We start from the raw sequence: 22,385 nt of genomic DNA on the forward strand, positions 1-22,385 counted from the left end.
ACCTTCAAGCCCAATTAAAATCCAAAAATTACATGAAACAAATTCGAACCCTATTCTGCTGGCTATAAATACGTAAACTCCGCCGACTTTGAGTCTCTCTCTCTCTCGCCCGCTCAAAGCTAACAAAAAGACTCGCGGGCTTTTCATGCGACCGCGACAGCACCGCCCTCACGGCGGCGGAGGCGCCGGCGCCTCCTCCGCCGGAGCACCATACTCTCAGCCCAGCTACTTTCCTCAAAACCCCAACCTTCAATACCAATCCAATCCCCAATTCTATCAACAACAAAGCACTCCCCAGTTCTACTTCCAAAACCCTAATCTCCAAAACCCCTTAATCCAGAACCTTCTCAATATTCTCCCTCAAAACCCTAATTTCCAAAGTCCCTACATTCAATCCCAGGCTGCTCCTCCTCATCGTCCGCCTCAGCCGCAAAATGCCTCCCTAAACCCTAAGGTGACGATGGAGAGGGTCGAGAGCGCGGCTGCGAAGGCTCAGAGGGATCTCGCCACCGCTGGTGAGAATGTCACGGCCTGGAAAGTCTCGCAGGCCACTCTGGTTTCGTTGCAGGTGGATTCTTGGAGCGCGGTAGGGTTTCAGCTCCAGGAAGTTCCGACTCTTCGCCGATTGCTGGCTACTGAAGGAAAGGTTCGATTTTTACCTCTCTCCATTTGTTTAAGGAAACCAAGGATTGACATTACTTAGAGGGGGATTATCTTTGAAATCGTGATGTTATAGATAATTGGCATAGGTCCTTAGAGGGAAAATCCTGAAGGAATTAAGCAAAAAATTGGAAAATTTGACAGATCCAATTGCCTTGTGTCAAATCATTTCTGACTGCTACGTGATAAGAGAGAAGAAGAAATTGACAGATGTACGTATTAACTTAATCTTTGATTGTTTACGTTAAATATGTAGCTAACTTAATTCAGGTTAAAGTTCTAACTAATATTGGTGATAAAATGGTAAATGTTAGTTAGAATCCCTGATTTAGAAATTATAATTTTTATTATTTCACCGAGTTCTGAAAACAATTCATGTTGAAAAGCTAACCAAGACCACAAGTGCCAGGCTGTTACTAAATGTTATCGAGGTAAGGAAGCGCATAACACTGTTTATTTATTCTGTTTCTTGATACTAGTTTCTCTTTGCTTTAACGTATAATTCTTTACATTAGTTTGTAAAGAAGAAGATGGATTCCTTTCTTGTTCCTTTCTGATTCTTTGTTGCGTTTTTCTCCCCAGTTTAAGACAGTCTGATTGCTGGGTTAAACTGGTGGACTTTGGATTAAGACATGTTCTATTGCTATTTTTTATTGTAATCCCCAAAATCTAAATGTTTAGATTTGTGGAGTTGTTTCGTTGCATAGGTATAAGGTTTAAGGCGAAAGCAAGTCTAAGTAGAACAAAATATATAATAATTAATTTAATGAGTTCAGAATTTTTGAATTAATCCAATCATTTCATCACAATCTTTTTGCTTGTTTCCAAATTGTTGTAATATTTTAGCAATTATGCAGTTTGTCTAAATGGCTCCTTAGTTATACACTTACACTTACATAGCTTCATACGTTGAGAGGTTAATGACATTTTATTCCCATGATTTTTATCAATATGCAAGCTGAAGATGAATATCAGTCATTTCTGCGTTTGATTCCCTTTTCAATATTTAAAAATTTTCAGATAAATGCATTTATACACTGCTTTGTCGGTGCGCAAAGAATTGCAACTGTATATGACTTGGAGGTGGCAATATGCAAGAATGAGGGTATTGAACGGTTTGAAGAGCTTGGCATGGGTCCTCTATCTCGCCACCCTCTTGTGCAACATTACTTCTTTGTTGGTTCAGATTCTGTTGATATTTTCAAAATATCAGCTGAGGACGTTATAGTTTCCTTGCATAGCTTCATGAAGCACTGCAATAGGCAAACAGTCTCAGCAGAGGAGTTGTTAGACTTTCTTGCAGAACAGAAGTCACTTCCACATAAACAAAAGCTTGGTGTGCGGATTCAGACCTTGGGGTATGTGCTCCTCCTTTGTGCATGGTTTGGAATAGTGGTCCGTGTAGCTTCTTTGCTCTTCACACGCACTACACACTCCATGGGATATGGCAAGTTGCGAAGACACACTTTTATTATCATATCATATTTCAGATGGAACAAACATGCTGCCTACAAACTTACATTTGTAAACCTGAAAATAGTTGTAATTTGGCTGTTCTTTTCTCTACTTGCTCAGCACACTTTCTTTTATTCAGAAGTAGGTATACTTCATTCTCTCATTTACTATATGTGTCCACTAACACGTGGCTAACTTTCTATCTCTAGGTTTATTTTATCCATTTATATGGATTCATACTGTGGAAGTGGGCTATGCACCTTACTTCTTATTATGCTTTGATAGGTAGAATTAAACATTCACCTGTCAGAGTAATTCAAAACCAGCAATATCCGTAATTCCAAGTTTAAGAGTAGAAGTGCTCTTACACCATGTTTATATAAAAAATAATGCCATGTTACGTGCACCAAGGGATCATAAATCTGTTAGCTGTGGAGTTCATCTCTGACTACACTGCAGTGTTTAATATATGGCATAATCCTTTACCTCTTTTGTTTACCTTAATGAATTTTGTTACTTAAAAGTATAATCCAATCCCCATTTACTAGTTAAGTTGTTTTGGTAGGTTGCATGTAGCGTACATCCGGCTAGCCGAGAAATCAGAAAAGACTATTCTCAGTAAATCCCTGGAGGGTAGCAAACATAAGTTGAAAGAAAGGGACTCTACAGAATTTCCATCTAGTGCACAGATGCATTTAGAAAAGAAGATACTTAATGAGCGTTTTGATTCTATTTCTAACCGTGTTAAGATGTTTTCCTCTTCGTCCAATGCTTCTGGTGGTAAGCACGTCCATTTTTATTATTCTTCTGACGACGAGTGTGAAGATTATGAAGACAATGATAACAGTGACAATGTAAATTCTGGTTCACATCAGATTTCATCTCATGATAATGGCAGTAGCCAAAATTGTCCATATCCATCAGCAGCTGAAGAGATGAAAAGGCTTGGGCTGAAATCCAAAACAGGCGAAAAACCCCTAAAGGACAAACTAATGGATGTTTGGTGCAGGTCTTCCAGAAAAGGACAGACTAAAGGACAAACTAAGAAGCAGAAACGGAAGCGTCGAGAGAAACATGATAATACTATGAACAAATTTATGAGAAAGGAAGAAATGATCGACTTCAAAAAGCAATCGAATAGCATTATTATTTTTGATGGTAACATAGAGGATTTCTTAACAACATGGAAAGAAGCTTGTCGAGAACATTCTACTGCTGAGGTATGCCTATTTTAGCTGTACAATACCCTCCACATTGTTTTAATGAACATCCCTGAATGCTTGTTTAGTCGGACGTATAAGCATACGACTTGATTTATATTAAACTAATGCACAATTAAAGGTTATATGTAATCAGTAACTGTCCAGTTTTTCTGAACTAGCCCTATTCCGAAACTTTGCGTTTCCTCCAGTGACAAATTGCTTATTTTCTTTGCTCTGTTGAATATCTAATGCTCTTAAACCTTTTCTTTGTTAAACCATTTCTGCAGGTCCTTGATATGATGATTAACTTCTATATGACATCAAGCACAGAAAGAAGGAAGAAAAAGCTTCATAGGGTATTCTCAATGTTGCCTGCTGCTGGATTGCTAAATGTTGCTGTGAGTTTTTCTTTATCGGATGCTTATTTTTACTTTTTTCTATGCCAATTCTCTATATAGTTGATTCATACCCTTCTCCTTCCCCATAAGAAGAGAAGCATGCAACAAGAAACCCTTCCAAAGCTCGCCTACTGAAGGAAAACCTTCTGTGGCTGAGAATATTGTTTGAATATGCTGTCACTTGAGCTGAGACTTTGGGCATGTGTACACTCAATATTCTTCAAGGAGCTGGCTTTTTATATAACAGAGTCATATCCTTTGATCAGAATATCTACAACGGTCTTTGACGTGAAATGATTAATTGTTAAAACTATATATATGTATGTATAAACCTTCTGTGACTGAGAATATTGTTTGAATATGCTGTCACTTGAGCTGAGACTTTGGGTATGTGTACATTCAATATTCTTCAAAGAGCTGGCTTTTTGTATAACAGAGTCATATCCTTTGATCAGAATATCTACAACGTCCTTTGAAGTGAAATGATTAATTGTTAAAACTATATATATGTATGTATATAGGGCGAGGTTATAAAACAGAAGCTTACATGACTAATCTATGGAATTACACATTTGCTCACCTGTATTGTTAATCCAAATTGTTCATTATTATTGACACATCAACAAAACCAAATGGGTAAAATATCATATGATTTTGGTTTTTCTATTCTATAATTCAAGGGACTGAAAATGATTCATGTCTAAGAACATTACAGGCTGTTCATTTCTAGGTCACGAGTAATGTATACTATAGATTTTGAATATATGTGATTTTTGATCTTCAAGAGTTTTAGAATGTATAGACTGCTGCAAATGGTTTGGATCATTGATATAGATGGTCAAACATATACTTTATAGGTGGGTGTAAAATCTTAGTTGCACTCTTTATGTGTTAAGAACTTCACCATCTGTGGGAGTGTGTGTGGAAGAGGTTTTTATTTTATATTTTTTTGGATGGGGTGTGTTTTTGATGTGCCACCCCAGCCCCTTGGCTAGTGCATTGCTGATGTGGCGTACAAAGTCCTTTCTGGTTTGATCAGATCATTGTATCAAGTAGTTGGATGATATCATCATAGTCTCTTACCATAAAAATGGCTGCATGTACATTAAAATGGTTAAAGGACTTTCTTTGATTGTTGATGCATCTGTCTTCAATTACCTATAGCCTATAGGTGCATGTAGCAATGCTGTATGTAGCAAGTGTATTTACTACACATGTCATACTTCCCTGGATATGCTTTTCTGTTTTCTATATGGGAATTTTATTGCTAGCACATCATGTTTCCCTTGTCTTGTGAGATCTTTAAGTTTCAGTGCACGCCTCCAAATTTTTGTTTGTTGGAGACTTATCACACATCATCTTTCATTTGCTTAACTAATTTCTTTTAGTTTGAGCTTGTACATATAGATTTCTGTTCTTAATTTTAACCTGAATATTACAGGTAACATGCATTAAACGTGGATTGTTGGACAGCATATACGACACCATTCAAATCTTTGGTGATCATGATTCTGCCCCTTCGGCTGAAATTGTAGAGATCAACCCTTCAATACAAAAAAGTTCAGCATCAAATAATTCCAAGGACATCGATGAACTTGGTTACAGTGAGTTATTTGCCCTTATCTCAAACATTTTTCATGGAAACATTTCTTCTAAATTCTTTCCCCTGATGTGCTGTACTCTTAACTCCTTTGGGGAGAACTTGTTGTACTCTTTTTACTGTTCAGTGTTTTAAAGAGGAATTGATGTTTAATGTTGTTCTCTTTCCGAGTCAACTATGCTGTTCTCTTTTTACAGTGAAACCAACTATGCTATTCTTTTTCCGAGTCAACTAGGTTAATTTTTCTTTTCTAAATTCTCATTTTCTAACATTTTCCAAATTTGCGTTTATACCAGTCTTTGTATTTTATGTTCTGAATTTTGATGTAATTTAAAATTTTACTACCACATGACAAGCTATTTGCATTGTTTAAACTGTACCTTTTAATTTCTTTTTCAATCTGATAGGAGTTACTGCTGATGATATCATTAAGAATGTCGCAGAGTTTTTTAGACTTGATGTCACAATGCCTGGTAAAAGAGAATTATCTTTTGGGAAAATATTTGCAACCTTGAAAAAGCTGTGTGATTGCGAAACATGGTTGGCAACTCAATACTCTGTCAAGGAATTCAGTTCTCTTGGCTATGGAAATTTCTTTAGCTTTCTGGAACATCATGCTTCTCGGCTTCCAACTGAACTGCATAACTTCCTTAATGGAAAATCTCTTGAGCCATCTCGTGTGGATGCATCAATGCTTCAACATCAGCTTGGGATTTTGCTATCTCAAGCTGAGAGTAATCTGGTTGACACAGGGAATATATCTAATTCTGACATCTCTCTGGTTCTCAATAAACAATTCCCAACTGTCAGTTTCCACATACCGGGTGATGAACCTGAGAAATGCTTTTTGGACCTTATTAAGAGGCAGAAAGATTACAATAATTCTACCTGTGTCCTATACTCCATATCATTATTGGGGAAACACTCGATTGGGAACTTGTCGCATTTCCAGGAAAACCTTCCATTATACTCCATATCATTATTGGGGAAACACTCGATTGGGAACTTGTCGCATTTCCAGGAAAACCTTCCATTTAGAGGTAATTGGACAGAGGTTGAAACAGGCCAGCATATTTCTTTTCACGGTAATGCCTCCTCTAAAGATGCTATTGACTGCTTACTCAAGGTACCGATGTTATCTGATTTGATATCTTGGTCACACTGGGATGTCCTATATGCTCCCTCACTTGGGCCTCTCTCTGATTGGTTGTTAAATGAAGTTGATGCTAAAGAATTATTGTGTATTGCCACAGTGGATGGAAAATTTATTAGAATTGATCAATCGGCTACTGTTGATGATTTTTTGGAGGCTATGATTCAAAAGTCACCATTCCAAGTAGCTCTGAAATTGTTGTCTATATTGTCTTTATATGGAGGAGTGCACAATTCTCCTGTAACTCTTCTCAAGTGCTATGTACAACGAGCAGTTGATGTCATAATGACAAACTCTACTAATTCAATGGAACCAAGGATAAATGGGGAAGCTTTGATGCATAAAAACACATTGAAAGAGCAAGACACTCGTGATAAGGTCTCAGCTATTGGTATTCAATCCATTGGTTCTAAAAAAGCAAATAAATCCGAAAACATTTGCAGTACACTATCTGAGAATTTATGCGGAATTAATAACGCTGTTGTTAATGTTTCTAGATTTTTCCTTGAGTGCTTTGGCTATTTGCCTTCAGAATTCAGGAATTTTGGAGCCGATGTCTTGGTCTCAGGGCTTCTGTCTGTTGCTAAAGATGCACATTCAGTCATTTTGCGTGAATGCAGTCAAACCAGTCAGCGTCTCATGCTTCATGAAATTGGATTATCACTTGGAATAGCAGAATGGATTGATGATTTCCACAACTTTAGTTCAACAGTTGCTGCCGATTTGTTTATCTCCTCAACAACCTTAAGTAGAACTTCATGCTCAGGGTCAGGTGGAACCTCGATTCATGCAAGTGACAAGTGTGAAAAACCTGTATCTGACAGTTATAACATCTCTGACATTGTGGCTGATGCTTCACAGGAACATGTGAACGAGTTGGTTACAGGAGAGAATGTTGGAGAAATTGATCATACTTTGACGAATGGTCATGGGAAAAGCCAAGCTTCTAATGGTGCAGTAAATAAGAATTATGGTGTTGCTGAAAATAGCGTAATCCAAGATGCAACTTCTATAATTGAATCTATTCGAAGTGAAGAATTTGGTCTGGACCCTAATCTCAATTATTCTGACAGCTGCATGCTAAAGAAGCAGCATGCTCGCCTTGGAAGAGCATTACATTGTCTTTCTCAAGAACTATATTCACAGGATTCACATCTTCTGCTGGAGCTTGTAAGCATCTAAAATAGTCTTGTCAAATAATATATCTTTGCATCATAGTTTGCCATTAATGAAGGATGTGTGGACCTTAACGGGGCATTTATATGTTCTCAGAATCTTCTTGAGCTAAGTAGCCTTGAGGTTGTTATCATTCCATTATCAAACTGAAATGATGACCTAAATCACAAGTGTTTTCCTACTCGTATTTTTTTTCCTTCTTCAGTAGGCATCTCATCATAACACTTCTGAAAGAGATCCTTCATGCATTACTTTTATCCTTAACCTCAATTCTTGCTTGTCTTACTAAATATTATACAATAAGTATCGATGATTGTCAGGGAAATTCTGCAATATCTTACATTTTGTGACTAACGCCTATTAAATGTCAGCGCCCTTCCTCCATAGGGAGTGGCTGAAGTTGTTTTTCTTTATGAAGATTCATGCTCTGCATTGATGCTTTTTGGAAGCTTTCACATACCTGTATTGTAGTTTCTTTGTATTTGAAGGAGGGCCTGTCCTGTGGCTGCCACTTTAGAAGAACTCCATGTGTCATGGAGCTGTAATTAGTTGCATAGGCTAATGTTATTTGTTTGGCTCATGATATGATCTAAGTAACTACAGTAGTTTGGCTGACTTAAACGTTTGTGTCTTAAGTGTATACATGTGTAGGACATCAAACAAATGCAAAGTAAACTGTACTGAGTCATGTAACCTTTCACATCTTTATTTAAATTTCTGGAAAACATCTCGAGATGTCAACCCTAAGCAGGTGTCTGAAGTCTACTTTCTGTCATCCTTTAGGTCACATTTCTAGTCAGTATGTAATATTACTTCTCCCTTGTTGTTCTTTCATGCCTGTATTCATGGAACTAGCAACAACAACAACAAAGCCTCTATCCCAAATGTTTGGGGTTGGCTACATGAGTCCTAGTCTTCCATTCCACTCTATTATGGGTCATCTCCTCTGTTAAGCTAAGCATTATCATATCTTTCTCGATTGCTTCCAACCAAGTTCCTTTAGGTCTGCCTCTAGATCGTTTTGCTCCATTAACTATAATATTATCAATTTTCCTAACCGGTGCACTAAAAGGTCTACGTTGTACATGACTATTCATGGAACTAGGCTTATTTTATTTACTTGTTTGACGGTGCACTAAAAGGTCTACGTTGTACATGACTATTCATGGAACTAGGCTTATTTTATTTACTTGTTTGAGTATGGCTTAACGGTGGGACTGCATACATGACTATTCATGGAACTAGGCTTATTTTATTTACTTGTTTGAGTATGGCTTAACGGTGGGACTGCATCTTTAAAGTGCAGAGGACGCCACATTAATTTGTTCAAGCTTTAGATCATATCAAAGCTGCTATTACAGTCTAGTACTGATATTTGTTTTTTTTCCTACTTTGGATTGCTTCATAGTTGGTGGACCTATAAATCTCTTTATTTGTCTACGCTTTGAAATTTTTGACTTGGTAGGTTCAGCATATCATTATCTCAGCAAACTAAATCCACTTCTCTAACTAGATTGTTTCCTGATGCACTAGGTACAAAATGCAGATGACAATAATTATCCTGAAGATGGGGATCCCATGCTAGTATTCATTCTTCAGGAGTCTGGTATTGTTGTTTTAAACAATGAAAAGGGGTTCTCTGCTGAGAACATAAGAGCCCTTTGTGATATCGGGAATTCAACGAAGAAAGGATCAAGAGCAGGTTATATTGGACATAAAGGCATCGGGTTCAAATCGGTATTTCGGGTAGGATGAATGTAATGTTTTATTCAGCTACGTGTTTCATGTATTCCATGTATTTTGCTTATTGTTTTATTTGATTTCTGTTTGCATTTGAGTTGCATCTTGGTTAATACCATCTATGTGATGCTACTTCATAGACATGCATGGACTCTAGTTTCACGGACCTCAACTTATGATTTTATGCTGAAACAATGGTGTGAAGTTGTGAAGCTTATTTTTCTAATACATTATGGTTTTGTAGTTAAATAATTTTCTATTTATAAGATGGTTGATAAAATGGTTCTTCTCCAGGTTACAGATGCCCCGGAGATCCATTCAAATGGTTTTCATGTGAAATTTGACATAACCGATGGTCAGATTGGTTTTGTTTTGCCTACTGTAATTCCACCTTGTAATGTTGACATGTTCAGGCAACTAGTATTGGGTGAAAGTCATTCGACTGCTGATACCGAGTGGAACACTTGTATTGTGCTTCCTTTCAGGTCTACAATTAAGGTGACAGGGGTAGCCTCCATAATGTCCATGTTTTCAGATCTTCATCCATCCTTGTTACTATTTCTACATCGGCTTAGGTGTATTAAATTTATGAACATGCTCAATAAGACGCTTGTTGATATGAGAAGGGAGATCCTTGGTAATGGCATTATAAAGGTTTCTCATGGTCAGGACACAATGACTTGGCTAGTAATCAGTAGAAAGTTGTCAGCTAATCTCATTCGTTCTGATGTACAAAGTACAGAGATAGCTGTTGCTTTCACACTAGAGGATTGTGAGAGCGGTGAATACAAGCCTCATCTGAGCCAGCAGCCTGTTTTTGCTTTTCTTCCACTAAGAAATTATGGGCTGAAATTCATTCTTCAAGGAGATTTTGTTTTACCTTCTTCGAGAGAAGAAGTAGACGGAAATAGTGCTTGGAACCAGTGGTTATTAACAGAATTTCCTGCATTGTTTGTTACTGCAGAGCAATCCTTCTGTTCTCTTCCTTGTTTTCAGCAATATCCAGGAAAAGCTGTGACCACTTTTATGAGTTTTGTTCCTGTGGGAGGGGAAGTACATGGATTCTTTTCCCCTCTTCCTCAGATGATAATTTCTAAATTGCGTATGTCAAATTGCTTACTTTTGGATGGTCCTGACATGAGTTGGGTTTTGCCGTGTAGAGTTCTCAGAGGTTGGGATGAGCAGGTTCGCAAGCTTGTATCTGATAGCTTGCTTCAAAAACATCTTGGTCTTGGATATTTGAGCAAGGATATTGAATTGTCTGATGCATTAGCAAAGGCACTTGGTGTTCAGGACTATGGACCCAAAATCCTAATTGACATTATTTCTTCTCTATGTTGCTCAAAAGACGGTATTATGTCTTTGGGCCTTAAATGGCTTTCAGCATGGCTTGGTGTTCTTCATTTGACACTATCTACTTTTTCTTCTGGATATCATTCCTTAAATTCTCGATTACAACATGACATGATTAATTCCCTTAGAAAAGTTCCATTTGTTCCACTTTCAGATGGCTCATACAGTTCTGTGGCCGATGGTCCGATATGGTTACCTTGTGATGGTTCTAGTGTTGGTATGGAAGATAAATACAGTGCCACAGAATTTCACAATCTATTTGCCAAACTTCGTACTGTCAACCCTCTCCTTCTCTCAGCAGCCAACAACACGTACGAAGAGGCCAAAAACGATAATCTTGTGCACATGTTATGCAAGATTGGTGTCCAACAGATGTCAGCACATGAAGTCATAAAAAGTCACATTTTAGTAGCCTTGTCTAGTGATAAGTACATGGGTGAAGATAGACATTTGATGATTGAATATTTATCATTCATATTGCTTCATTTTCAATATGATTGTGCAAGATGTTCCTCTGAAAAGAAAGACATAATATCAGAATTACAGAAAAGACCTGTAGTACTGACAAACTATGGTTATAAATGTCCAGTCGATGAGCCAGTTCACTTTGGTAAGGAATACAAGAATCCCGTTGATATAGATTTTTTTACTTGTAATATGGACAACAAATGGCTAGAAGTTGATGTTGCTTATTTAAAGCATCCCACTACTCAGTCATTATCATTTGGGGAGAAGAAATGGAGATCTTTTTTGCAGGAATTAGGAGTCACCGATTTTGTGCAGGTCAGTTGCATCAAAAGGAATTTATCAGATATTCCATATATTATCTCCGGTGTTATGATGCCTGATGAAGACCTTACTATTGCGGCATCATCGGTCAATGATTGGGAGTCGCCGGAGTTGCTTTATTTCCTGTCTAATTTTTCCTCAAGAAGATGTCGAGAAAAGTGTATTTACCTTTTGGAAGTTCTTGATAAAATGTGGGATGATACTTATAATGCATATTCAAAAAGTTTCCTTGTTTCCAAAACCAATGAGGGTAAGAGAACCATCGAATCTTCTTTCATGAGAAGTCTCCGTGAGTTTGAATGGGTAGCATCTAGCACGGACAAGAAGCTTCACCGCCCTCATGATCTTTTCTATGACTGTAATGAAGTACGCTCTATTTTAGGAAATCTGGCCCCATATGCTGTTCCACAGGTTAGCCCACTAGCTGATATATCGATCAGTTGGTGACAATCTGTGCAATATTCTTTATCGTTGTTTATGTCTTTTTACAATATTCTGTATCTTTATTTATCTGTATGTTTATTTTATTTTTGGGATGAATGCTCCATGCCATGTTTTGTGTCTCATTTTTTTGATAGCTTATTGCTTTGTAGATATTGGACAATAAGGTAAATACTGACCTATTTCAGTATATAGGATTAGAAAGAAGATTTTTTTATATAGAAGATCTTTTAACTCAGGAGTTCCTGGAAGTGTTTACTTGACCTGTCAAATTTAATCCTGTTGTTTTCCATTGGATATTTCTTTATTTGCCTTTTTTTCTTCTTGAAGATCAATATTGCAAGTCTCTGCTGCCCCATTTTTCATATGTCATTGAAACATTAGTTGGGTTTCATCTGTATTGCAAATCAGAAATGCTAATATGTTAGTTGTAATCAAATGTAATCTCCTTTTTTCCCTTTATCTTCTCACTGTCCCTTAAACTCCATTTTTACTCGAAGACTTATTTTCTGGGTTTGCTTCCTTTGCCTCATTGGTTAGGCAAGCTTAATCTGCATGTTTAGTCAGGAAAATATTATATGGGCATGGATGGATTGCCGATCTTCTATTATTTGTCTAAATCTGCATGTTTAGTCAGGAAAATATTATATGGGCATGGATGGATTGCCGATCTTCTATTATTTGTCTGCTACAAAAGGAATAACACATGATGGCTTATATGGGCATGGATGGATTGCCGATCTTCTATTATTTGTCTGCTACAAAAGGAATAACACATGATGGCTGCTAACCAAGGGAACCCCCACTCCCCCAACCACCACCACCAGGGGGAAAAACATATGTATGGGTGTCACAGACACACGGGAAAAAGCATGCATGCACACATTAATGCTATAATCTTGCTCCTCCTTTTAGACACTTTCCCAGACCACGAGAAATTTGGGCATATGCTCCTTTGATATTACAAGCTAAATCAGCATGACTGATCAGATGGATTCTTTACCTGGTAGCTTGTCTTTTGACATGTCAAAATTTCATGTAGACATGCTCCGAATCTGACCTTGATATAGCGTGACATGTACAGGACATGAAGCTTGGCATGTATACATGATATTTCTTTCACTTGTCTTCTGACGCACCTTTAATTTTTATAATATGTGGCAATAAATACTAGTTTACATTTTTCACCTGACTTTTAATGATTTAAGAAAGTTAATATTAGAGCTAATATCTGTTCCTACATATTATGTCTGTTCAATCGTATGGAATGTTTGTTTATTAAAGTGAAGATTTCACTTACTGTGTGCCTGTGCTCACTGTACCTGTATTCAAAATATTTCATATTCATGTATGTGTCCTGTCATGCCCATATTCTATATTCACAAGTCTAACAGATCCTGTTTGATGGGGAAAAGGCGTAGGTGTTGTTGATACTTTATAGTGATGAGAAGTAAAAGGATTGGAGGGAGAGTACTGATCTGGTAGTTTTGTTAGTTGATCACTCGAGCTGTTGAGCAGTTTGCAGACCATGTTTTATTAGTTAAGCATCTCATCTCCAAGATGTACATCATTATGATTATCTGGATTTAGTTGACTTAGAGTGCATCAATTCTATTGAAATAAATCTTCACTAGTTGATGGGAATCTTCTATGAATAAGTGGCAGCTGTTTGGGATGAAAGGAGCTTGCCGTGGTACGCAAATATGCATCTGATTGGTAGTCTTTTGGTCATATGATTGAAGCTTATGCAACCTGGGGGTTCTATATTGTCATTGTTCTTAAGCCAATAAAGTATAAAAATGATGATAGAAGATGTCAAATTTTGAATCAGGCATGTTCACCTATTACGGAAAATTAAAATGACAAGCTATGGCATGATCTTGTTTTCTTAAGTAGCCTTTAGCAGCCCTCAGTGAATGACGTAACTACCTATGTCTTCAGCGTATACATTAATTGCACATTTGAATATTGAACGATAGTCTCAAGCCCAGGTGTAATACAGTATCCATTGTTCTTGTTCATTTCTATTATGACATTATTGCTATCATTCTTCTTGATCATCTGAATGAAGGTTGTAGCTGGATTAAACTTGGACATGCCATTCCCCAACCCCTTCCTTTTACCACTGAGCAGGCCTTAGTGACAATGTTTATAACTATTATGATCATAATATTTACTATACTGCAATCTACTTTAAAAACTTAATGCATGGGAGACATCTTTGACAATTATATTACTATAAAGGCATCTAAATGACAATGATTCTTGTCTAAGCCAGTCTTGTCTTGTCTTATCCTAGTTTGAGTCTTAACAAATCTTTAACCTTGTTGGTATATTTGTCTGTATTCAGTTTAAGTTTTCATGTTCAAACCAGGAAAGTTTGTGGTTTTCATGTGTCATGGTTCCAAACTTGAGTTTGATATCTGAAGCCACTCAAGGATGTCTGTATATTTTCGGATCTGTAGAGTCCATTAGGTTGGGTTACAGAAGAACTCAAGTTTTGTTGTTCAACAGGAAGCCTTTGAGTACCCACCGTAGATGACCAATTTCCTACCCAGAAACATGTATTCCTCCTTATAGCGTAACCAGGTTGATTTTTATCACCACTTTACACTGGTTTCAGTGCAAACTCATGTCAGTTGTACAAAGAGCCAAACCTGATAGCTCTTGTTGAATAACTTAGAACCCCGAGAATATCACAACCACCAAAGCTTTCCTATCTTGCATAATAATGTTTATTTTTGGTTTCTGCTGTTTTGCAAATATGGTGCTTTCTCCTCATCCCCAAACCACCACCACCCTAAATCCACTCTCTAATACATGCTCTATTTGTTACCATCCATTTCAGGTAACAAGCAAATTGCTTCTGAAGGATATTGGGCTCAAGAACATGCTCTATTTGTTACCATCCATTTCAGGTAACAAGCAAATTGCTTCTGAAGGATATTGGGCTCAAGACTGAAGTATCAGTAGATGATGCTCTTTCAGGTAACAAGCAAATTGCTTCTGAAGGATATTGGGCTCAAGACTGAAGTATCAGTAGATGATGCTCTGAGAGTTCTTCATTCCTGGAAAACGTCTAAAGCTCCTTGTACGGCGAGGTATTTTTTTAAAACATTTTAAGTCTTTGGCTTTTGAATGTTCATAAATATAATTTCCCTTTTCTTGCTTGGAGAGAATAATCTCATTGGTTTCACTATCGCATGCTCTAAGGTCCTTATGATGCAAATTTTTTTTGACAATTTCAATGCGATCTGGCAAGTACGTATCTTTTGCTTGAATTTTATGCATAGGACACTGGTATATGCACATCAATTACATGCTTTGGATAACAAATTACATATGCCTGTTATTTTTGGAATTTTAAGCTAAATGATTTCTTGAACAAACTATTGAATATTGATACTTGCTCATGCACTATTTGGGTGTGGTTGGCTAGTCATTCGTTCTTATCATATGATTTTCACCATTAAAGTAGATAGCCTGCTGCAACGCCTAGATACTGTTAGATGAGATAGCAAGAGCGAGAGGGAGAGGAAGAGAGGGGATATAGCTTGCGACAGCGCTGCTTAGTACAACTCATCAATCTCCACTCAAGTAATGAATGAGTTATTTAGATAATAGGAATATTTAACTAACTGTTCTATAGGTGCTGTAGCAGGCTTTATGCCTTTCCCTCTTTCTCTCATAGCTCATTCATTAATTGAGTGGAGATTGCATGACTGACAGCAGCAAGCAGCGCTGTCGTAATCTCTCTCTCTCTCTCTCTCTCTCTCTCTCTCTCTAATCTAATAGTATCTAAGCGCTGTATCAGGCTATCTATTTGAATTTCTCTTTGTAATCAATTCATTAACAATAGGCCAATTCATAAATAGCATATGTCTGTGCCCTATGTATAAAAAAGGGGAAAATATCCCAATTCATTAAACTCCTCTTTTTGTCGCTCGATAGAGAGAGCCCAATTCATTAAACTCCTCTTTATGTCCCAATGTGTCAGTAGTGCAATCTCCACTCAATTAATGAATGAGTTGTGAGAGAAAGAGAGCCTGCTACAACACTTAGGAACTGTTAGTATTTTTTATTAATATCTAAATAATCCATCCATTAGTTGAGTAGAGATTGGTGACCGCTACTGAGCAGCGCCGTAGCAGATATATCCTCCCTATCTTTCTCTCTCTGATCTAACAGTATATAGGCGCTGTAGCAGGCTATCCATTTAAATTTCTTTTTATAACCAATTCATTAACAATAGATCAATTCATAAATAGTGTATGCCTCTGTCCTATGCATATAAAGAGGGAAAAGTAACCCAAATCATTAAACTCCTCTTTATGTGATGAGAGAGATGATATTTTACGGCTTTGTAGTATTAAGCTCTTAAATCTTAATTGCTGGGATTAATTTTTTTAATAAACGGAAGACAGGCATTTCTAGACTTCTGGAGCTGCTAAGACAAACTTACTAGCTTACTAGCGATCCTATCTTATTAGTCTCATTGGAAGAGTCTTTTACAGTGGAACAACCGGAGTTACATATGTGGAGGTCATCAAATTCTATGATCGTTATGAATGGATTTTCCTACTCATTTAAACAGTTCCATAAATCGCAGAGAATTCTATCATGTTCCTTGGTTAGGAGCCTTCTCCTAGATGGAAGAGGGATCTATCATGTTCCTTACTTAAGGAGCCTTTTTATCCTTTAGTAACCTCTGCGGATTGAGGATTGAATGAAAACCAACCATATTTTTCCACGATCCAGAGACTTTGTATACGATGTGTTATATGCCTGCTGTGTATTCCTCTTGACTATGTCCTCGTTGATCAGTTTCGCTCTATTTTGCTAATACCAAAATCTCCGTTTTGAAATAAAAGTATAACTTGATAACCTAATAAAATTGAAAGAAAACACAAACCTGAGAATTTTTGTGCATGCAACTCCTGTACTTATCAGGGAACCGCCAAATGAGCTATCAAGGTAATAATTTTGAGATAAAAGATGACCTCAGCAGTTCATATGCTAGTATATATATTATGTTGCAAATGGATTAATTATCATTGACTTTGGGTCACTACAAGACGGTTGTAAATGATACTTTACACGTGGATAGACTTTCTCTTGTTGCCAGAGCTAGGCATTTACCTCCATCCTCCGTTTTCTTTTAATGTTTTTGTGTTGGATGCTTGTACATCAAATCGTGTTTCAGCCCTCCTGTTGCATGTTGAGGATTCCAGCAGTCAAATATGAAAAATAGATCAACCAAATTATCTGTTACTTTTAGCTGTGTCCTGGTACACAAGTAACACAACCAATCAACATTTCACCTTGAACCCACATGATGTAGATGATGCTGTGTCCCAGCCTGGAAATTCGAAGAACTGAAATACAACAGATGGTGACAAGGAAAATAACTTTAATTTAACGTTTTGCAAGTAGGTACTCATTCTGCATCATTGGACTCTCAATATAGCTAGATGAGGCTCTGCACCATAATTCAGAGCTCTTTATCCATGTTGAGAGATAGTCCTACAGGTAAAATATTGATGAGTAAAAATTCAAAAGTGCATTTGTAGGAAGTATTGCGATCATTACTTCATGGAAAGGGAATTAGCTCAGTAAATAACATTATCCTTTCTAGGTACATAGAGTGGATATTTACTTTGTCCATAGACTCCATACACATGAAGCTATATAGTGTATTCTCTATCATGTTTTTCCCCTTATTTTATTCTTTTTGAACAAGGGCGATAGGCCATTCTTGCACCTACAACCCCTTCATGACCAATCCACTGCTTTTTCACCAGTAAGGTCTGCCTTACCAGATAGAGATGGTGTAGTCCTATTGTTACCTATGCTGTCTTTCACTGATTTAAATATCCCCGACATGACCCGATATATCGCTTGATATATCTTTTTATAGGGCTTTCTGCGACTGATATGATCTCTAAATATCCTTTACCGTTTTTTGGCTATTTTGGACAATGTTCCCGATATGGTTGATATATCAGCCGATATGTTGGCCGATATATCCTTATATTTGGCTTGTCACAAAACAATATATCGCGTTTGGCAATTTTTAGGTGAGATATCCATGATTTTCCCACTAGCAAATGACATTTGGCCTAAAATAAAAATAAGATGAAACGTTGTAATGTTTATTTGTACTTTTGTTTGTTTTACAAGGTTAATTAGTGATCCTAAACATATATTATTTACATTTTGTATGCTTATATTTCATTAAGTATGTTGGGATTACATTATTATACTGTATATGCAAACATCCTTTATGGCATTCCGATATTTACCACCTACCCAATACTTCCCTAATATCCGCAATCCAATATTAATTTTGGTCATCCGATGTTTCCCTGATATCCAATATTTAAAACATTGTTGTCTTTAAATAATGTCTATGCCTGGACATTGTCTAATTAAAAATTTGAATGAGACTACTTGCACCAAAAACTCAATACAGTATAAAGCATCTTGTTATGTATTATCTCTAATAGCTGTGCTGTATTTGTTGGTTTTTTATTTTGATGATCTGTTATTTTATTTATGCTTGCTAAGATCAGTAGCTATTTTTAATTGTTCAACTTTTCCTTTTGTAATGTTGTTTTTATTTACAAATCTCATTTTTTATTTAACACTTATTTATTATTTCTGTTTCAGTATTCTTCAAATGTCAAAGTTTTATGGTTTCATCTGTGATGGACTCATTAAATCAAATGTAAAGATTGACGAAGAATTCACATCAAGTTCTTTCATATTTGTTCCATTCCTCAGTACCTCTAGACACAACGACGCATTGTCTGGTATATTTTTGTCACCTAAAGAATTGTATTGGTATGATCCAACTGGTTGTGTGGACAAGGCTAAGGAATTGCTAGCTTTTTGCTCGTCAACTAAGGACAACGAGTCTGTTCCCTGCAAGGCATTGGCTACTATCTACCCATGCCTTTATGACTTTTTTGTAAATGTATGTGGGGTGCCGAAAACCCCTCCATCCGGTAATTACCTTCAGATACTATTACAGTTATCATCCGCTGCACGACCTTCTCAGGCAGCTCATGTGGTAAGCTATTACCCATTTAAATACAGCGGTTCTCAAATTTGTTTCTGGGAATTTCCTTTCTTCCAGGCAAAGCCCAAGATGTTTCTTGGGTTTTTGTCATAGTCATACTTGGATATCTTTGTTAATGATCCATGCCATTCTGAACTACATATGTGAAAATATTTGGCAGAAGTTCCTATGCTTGGAAATCTCAAATTTTTGGGGAATAAAATGCAAAATGTAAACATGCTTTTTGGTCATAAACTAACTAGTTGAGGCTTTTTGGTGCACAATGAGTTCACATGACATGTTTCTTTTCCTTGAGTAGTTAAATTGTTACTATTGGTGTTACATAGTTTGAATTTTGAATAATGACACTCATGCTGGTTGTGGCCTAGTAATAATGGACGTGGTTTTTTTTTTTTGAACAATATGCCCAGGTAGTTTTCACATATATTTATTGGTTCAGGTCTTCATATACTTCTCCTTTGGCCTTTTCCAGGTTTTTCAGGTGTTTGTGAAATGGGCCAATGATCTAAATTCAGGGTTGATTAAGTCAAGAGAAATTCTTGACTTGAAAGAGAATCTTCTGAAAGTGGAAAATACAGTGCTTCCAACGTTGCAGGATAAGTGGGTGTCTCTCCATCCTTCGTTTGGTCTTATATGCTGGCCTGATGATGATGAATTGAAGCACCAATTTAAGCATTATGATGGTATTGACTTCTTACACTTTGGTGAACTCAGTAAAGAAGACGAGGAAAAGCTGTGTGGAAGAATTGCAGCACTAATGCGTGATTTAGGTGTTCCTGCTCTTTCAGAGGTATGCATGTTTTATCCAAGGAAACAATTCCTATTTGAGTTCCTTTTCCTTTTCTAACTTTTTGCAACTAAATGATGCATGCTTGGCAGGTTGTTTCCCGTGAAGCAGTATTCTATGGTACACATGACAACAGAGACAAAGCTTCTCTGATAAAATGGATTCTTCCATATGCTCAACGTTATATTTATAAGCTCTACCCAGACTTGTATCTCAGCCTGAAGCAGCTTGGATTTGAGAAGCTTAGCCAGCTACAAGTAATTGTAGCTGACAAGTTATTTTATAAAAACTGTATTAAAAGACGAGGGAGGACTTCGAAGAAACGATTTGAATGTTGCTGCCTTCTGCAGGTTTGCATCTAAGTGTTTTGATTGCTTACATGACTAACATTTTGCTAGATGCCAGATAATTGATGATTTTGTGGGTGAATAGTATTTGGTTATGTACACAGATGCTTGGTGGCCGAGCTTTTATTCTTACTTCTTCAGCCTTGTTCTTATTCTGCAATGAGTTCGTGCAATGGCTTTGTTTTGTTCTGTTTCAAGCGTAATGGAGTTACTGAAACCCACATTTACATTTCCACAGCGTCATAACTGACTGCAAAGGCCGTAACTAAAATATTTTAGGGGTTTGCTTGTGTTTGACAACGGATGTTATGGAGCATATCTATAGTTACTTTTTAAAATGTCTTTGAGAGGATATGAGACAAATTAATTTCAAAGTTGAAGTTAGATTCTTTTGCTATTACGTAGATCGTGATTCTTCACTGTCATGTTTAGCATAGGGAAAAATGATATAATTTTTAATCAGAACTTGTTAAATAAATTCACATAAATTGGTGAAGCTTAATCATTTGCTGTTTCTGCAGGGAAGCACTTTGTACACAACCCTTACAGCAGATTCTCATTCCATATTCTTGGAGCTCTCGCGCTTTTTCTTCGACGGGTCCACTGAATTACATTTTGCTAATTTCCTTCACATGGTCACAACGATGGCTGAATCAGGGTCAACCAGTGAGCAAACAGAATTCTTTATACTAAATAGTCAAAAGGTTCCTATGCTACCCACTGAAGAACCTGAATGGTGCTTTTCATCATTACTGGAACTTCCAAAGGCTGAAGACCCACAGCCAGCCCTTGCTTCCATGGATGTTGATCATAACACTTCAACAGCTGAGAAAAAACCGGGCAGCAATTCAAATTGGCCACCTACAGGTTGGAAAAATGCCCCAGATATGAGTTATGCTCAAGCAAATTATCACCTCACAAAACCATGTGGACCCCCATCCCTCCACAAAGATAAAGTATCCAACAAAGCTCTTGATGCTATTCCTCTCACAGAGGATGTCCCACTACCAGATGAGATCAACGGAGAATGGATTATAGAGGAGAGCAATACTGCACAGACCGCGATAGGATTTCAAGATTCCGGATGGATGAATAACCAGTTTAATTTGTTCAGTTCTGAACCAAACAATGAATTGAGTGACCCATTATTGGTCTCTGCCCCAGAAAGGGTGAGGCTTTGTTATCAAACTAATGGTGAGAGTCAATTATGGAAGACTGGAAGGTCAGGAGAGGTAGTTGCATATAAATACTTTGTCAATAAACTTGGTTCTGGAAATGTGAGATGGGTTAATGAAGGAGCTGAGACTGGATTACCATATGATATGATTATTGGAGTGGAAGGAAGCAGTAGGGAGTTTAATGAAGGAGCTGAGACTGGATTACCATATGATATGATTATTGGAGTGGAAGGAAGCAGTAGGGAGTTTGTTGAGGTGAAGACCACGAGATATGCGAGCAAAGATTGGTTCGAGATATCAGCAAGGGAGTGGCAGTTTGCAGTTGAAAGAGGTGATTCTTACAATATTGCCCATGTTGTGCTGGGAGCAAAGAAAGCAACAGTTACTGTGCTTAAGAATCCGTTGAGACTTTGCCAACAAAATGCATTGCATCTAGCTCTGTTGATGTCAAGGCAAGCGAAAGATTCGACCGTTGTTACTTAGAACATGGGATTCATTTGAACTGCTGCTTAGTTAATAAGCTGATGAAAATTTCAAACTTGGCTCAGTTGGTCCTTTGATGACCCGAGTTATTTTGATTATTCCATGAGTGCTGCCGGTGGCGTTTCTTGCTGTATTTGATGAAAGAAAGGCTTCCTAATTGCATGAGAGTAAAACCCACAAGTTTTTCATCTTTCTTTATATTAAGGGGTGATGAATGTAGATTTAGCCATTGTTTAGGTATAGATGGTGAGTGTTCATACTACTCACCATGAGTGTTGTATTTATTTTAATTTTGGATTTATATAGAAAAATTGTAAATAAAAACTTCTGATGTGCAGAACTCAGCGGATGTTTTGTCATGTTAATTTTCCATCACATGTGAAAGATCCTGCTGGACTTGCTCTGCGACTCTTTCTACTGACGGAGGTTAAAACATTTATTTATTAATCTTCACCCGGTTCATGTTGCAGTTTCTTGGGGCATACCTTCCCTTGAAATCTTCATTAAAGTGAGACTTGTTCTTGAATTCTGTATTTTCGATT

The 22,385-nt window shown here is 37.1% G+C and overlaps 1 protein-coding gene across 2 annotated transcripts; it reads left to right on the forward strand.

Moving 5' to 3' along the window:
* Nucleotides 115–22,312, forward strand: LOC109836936. Of its 2 annotated transcripts, XM_020404984.1 has the most exons (16): nt 115–646; nt 1,681–2,018; nt 2,681–3,335; nt 3,605–3,715; nt 5,157–5,319; nt 5,723–6,267; nt 6,337–7,638; nt 9,178–9,390; nt 9,679–11,937; nt 14,886–14,940; nt 15,011–15,068; nt 18,637–19,039; nt 19,521–19,838; nt 19,928–20,185; nt 20,704–21,468; nt 21,538–22,312. In XM_020404984.1, exons 1-16 carry the CDS (start codon nt 146–148, stop codon nt 21,841–21,843), a joined length of 8,250 nt encoding a protein of 2,749 aa, XP_020260573.1. In that variant the 5' UTR covers nt 115–145; the 3' UTR covers nt 21,844–22,312. The 2 variants fall into 2 exon arrangements, with proteins under 2 accessions (XP_020260573.1, XP_020260574.1); XM_020404985.1 differs by lacking the exon at nt 14,886–14,940 and having other exon boundaries at nt 14,956–15,068.

The sequence above is a fragment of the Asparagus officinalis genome, chromosome 4, assembly GCF_001876935.1.
Source record: "Asparagus officinalis chromosome 4, Aspof.V1, whole genome shotgun sequence".
Taxonomy (NCBI): Eukaryota; Viridiplantae; Streptophyta; class Magnoliopsida; order Asparagales; family Asparagaceae; genus Asparagus; species Asparagus officinalis.

Excerpts from the sequence above, each read along its gene's own strand:
- LOC109836936 (XM_020404984.1), top strand. The coding sequence starts at position 146 with ATGCGACCGCGACAGCACCGCCCTCACGGCGGCGGAGGCGCCGGCGCC. Across the intron at positions 2,019-2,680 it reads GTGCGGATTCAGACCTTGGG|GTTGCATGTAGCGTACATCC; the intron begins GTATGTGCTCCT and ends TTGTTTTGGTAG. Across the intron at positions 5,320-5,722 it reads CATCGATGAACTTGGTTACA|GAGTTACTGCTGATGATATC; the intron begins GTGAGTTATTTG and ends TCAATCTGATAG.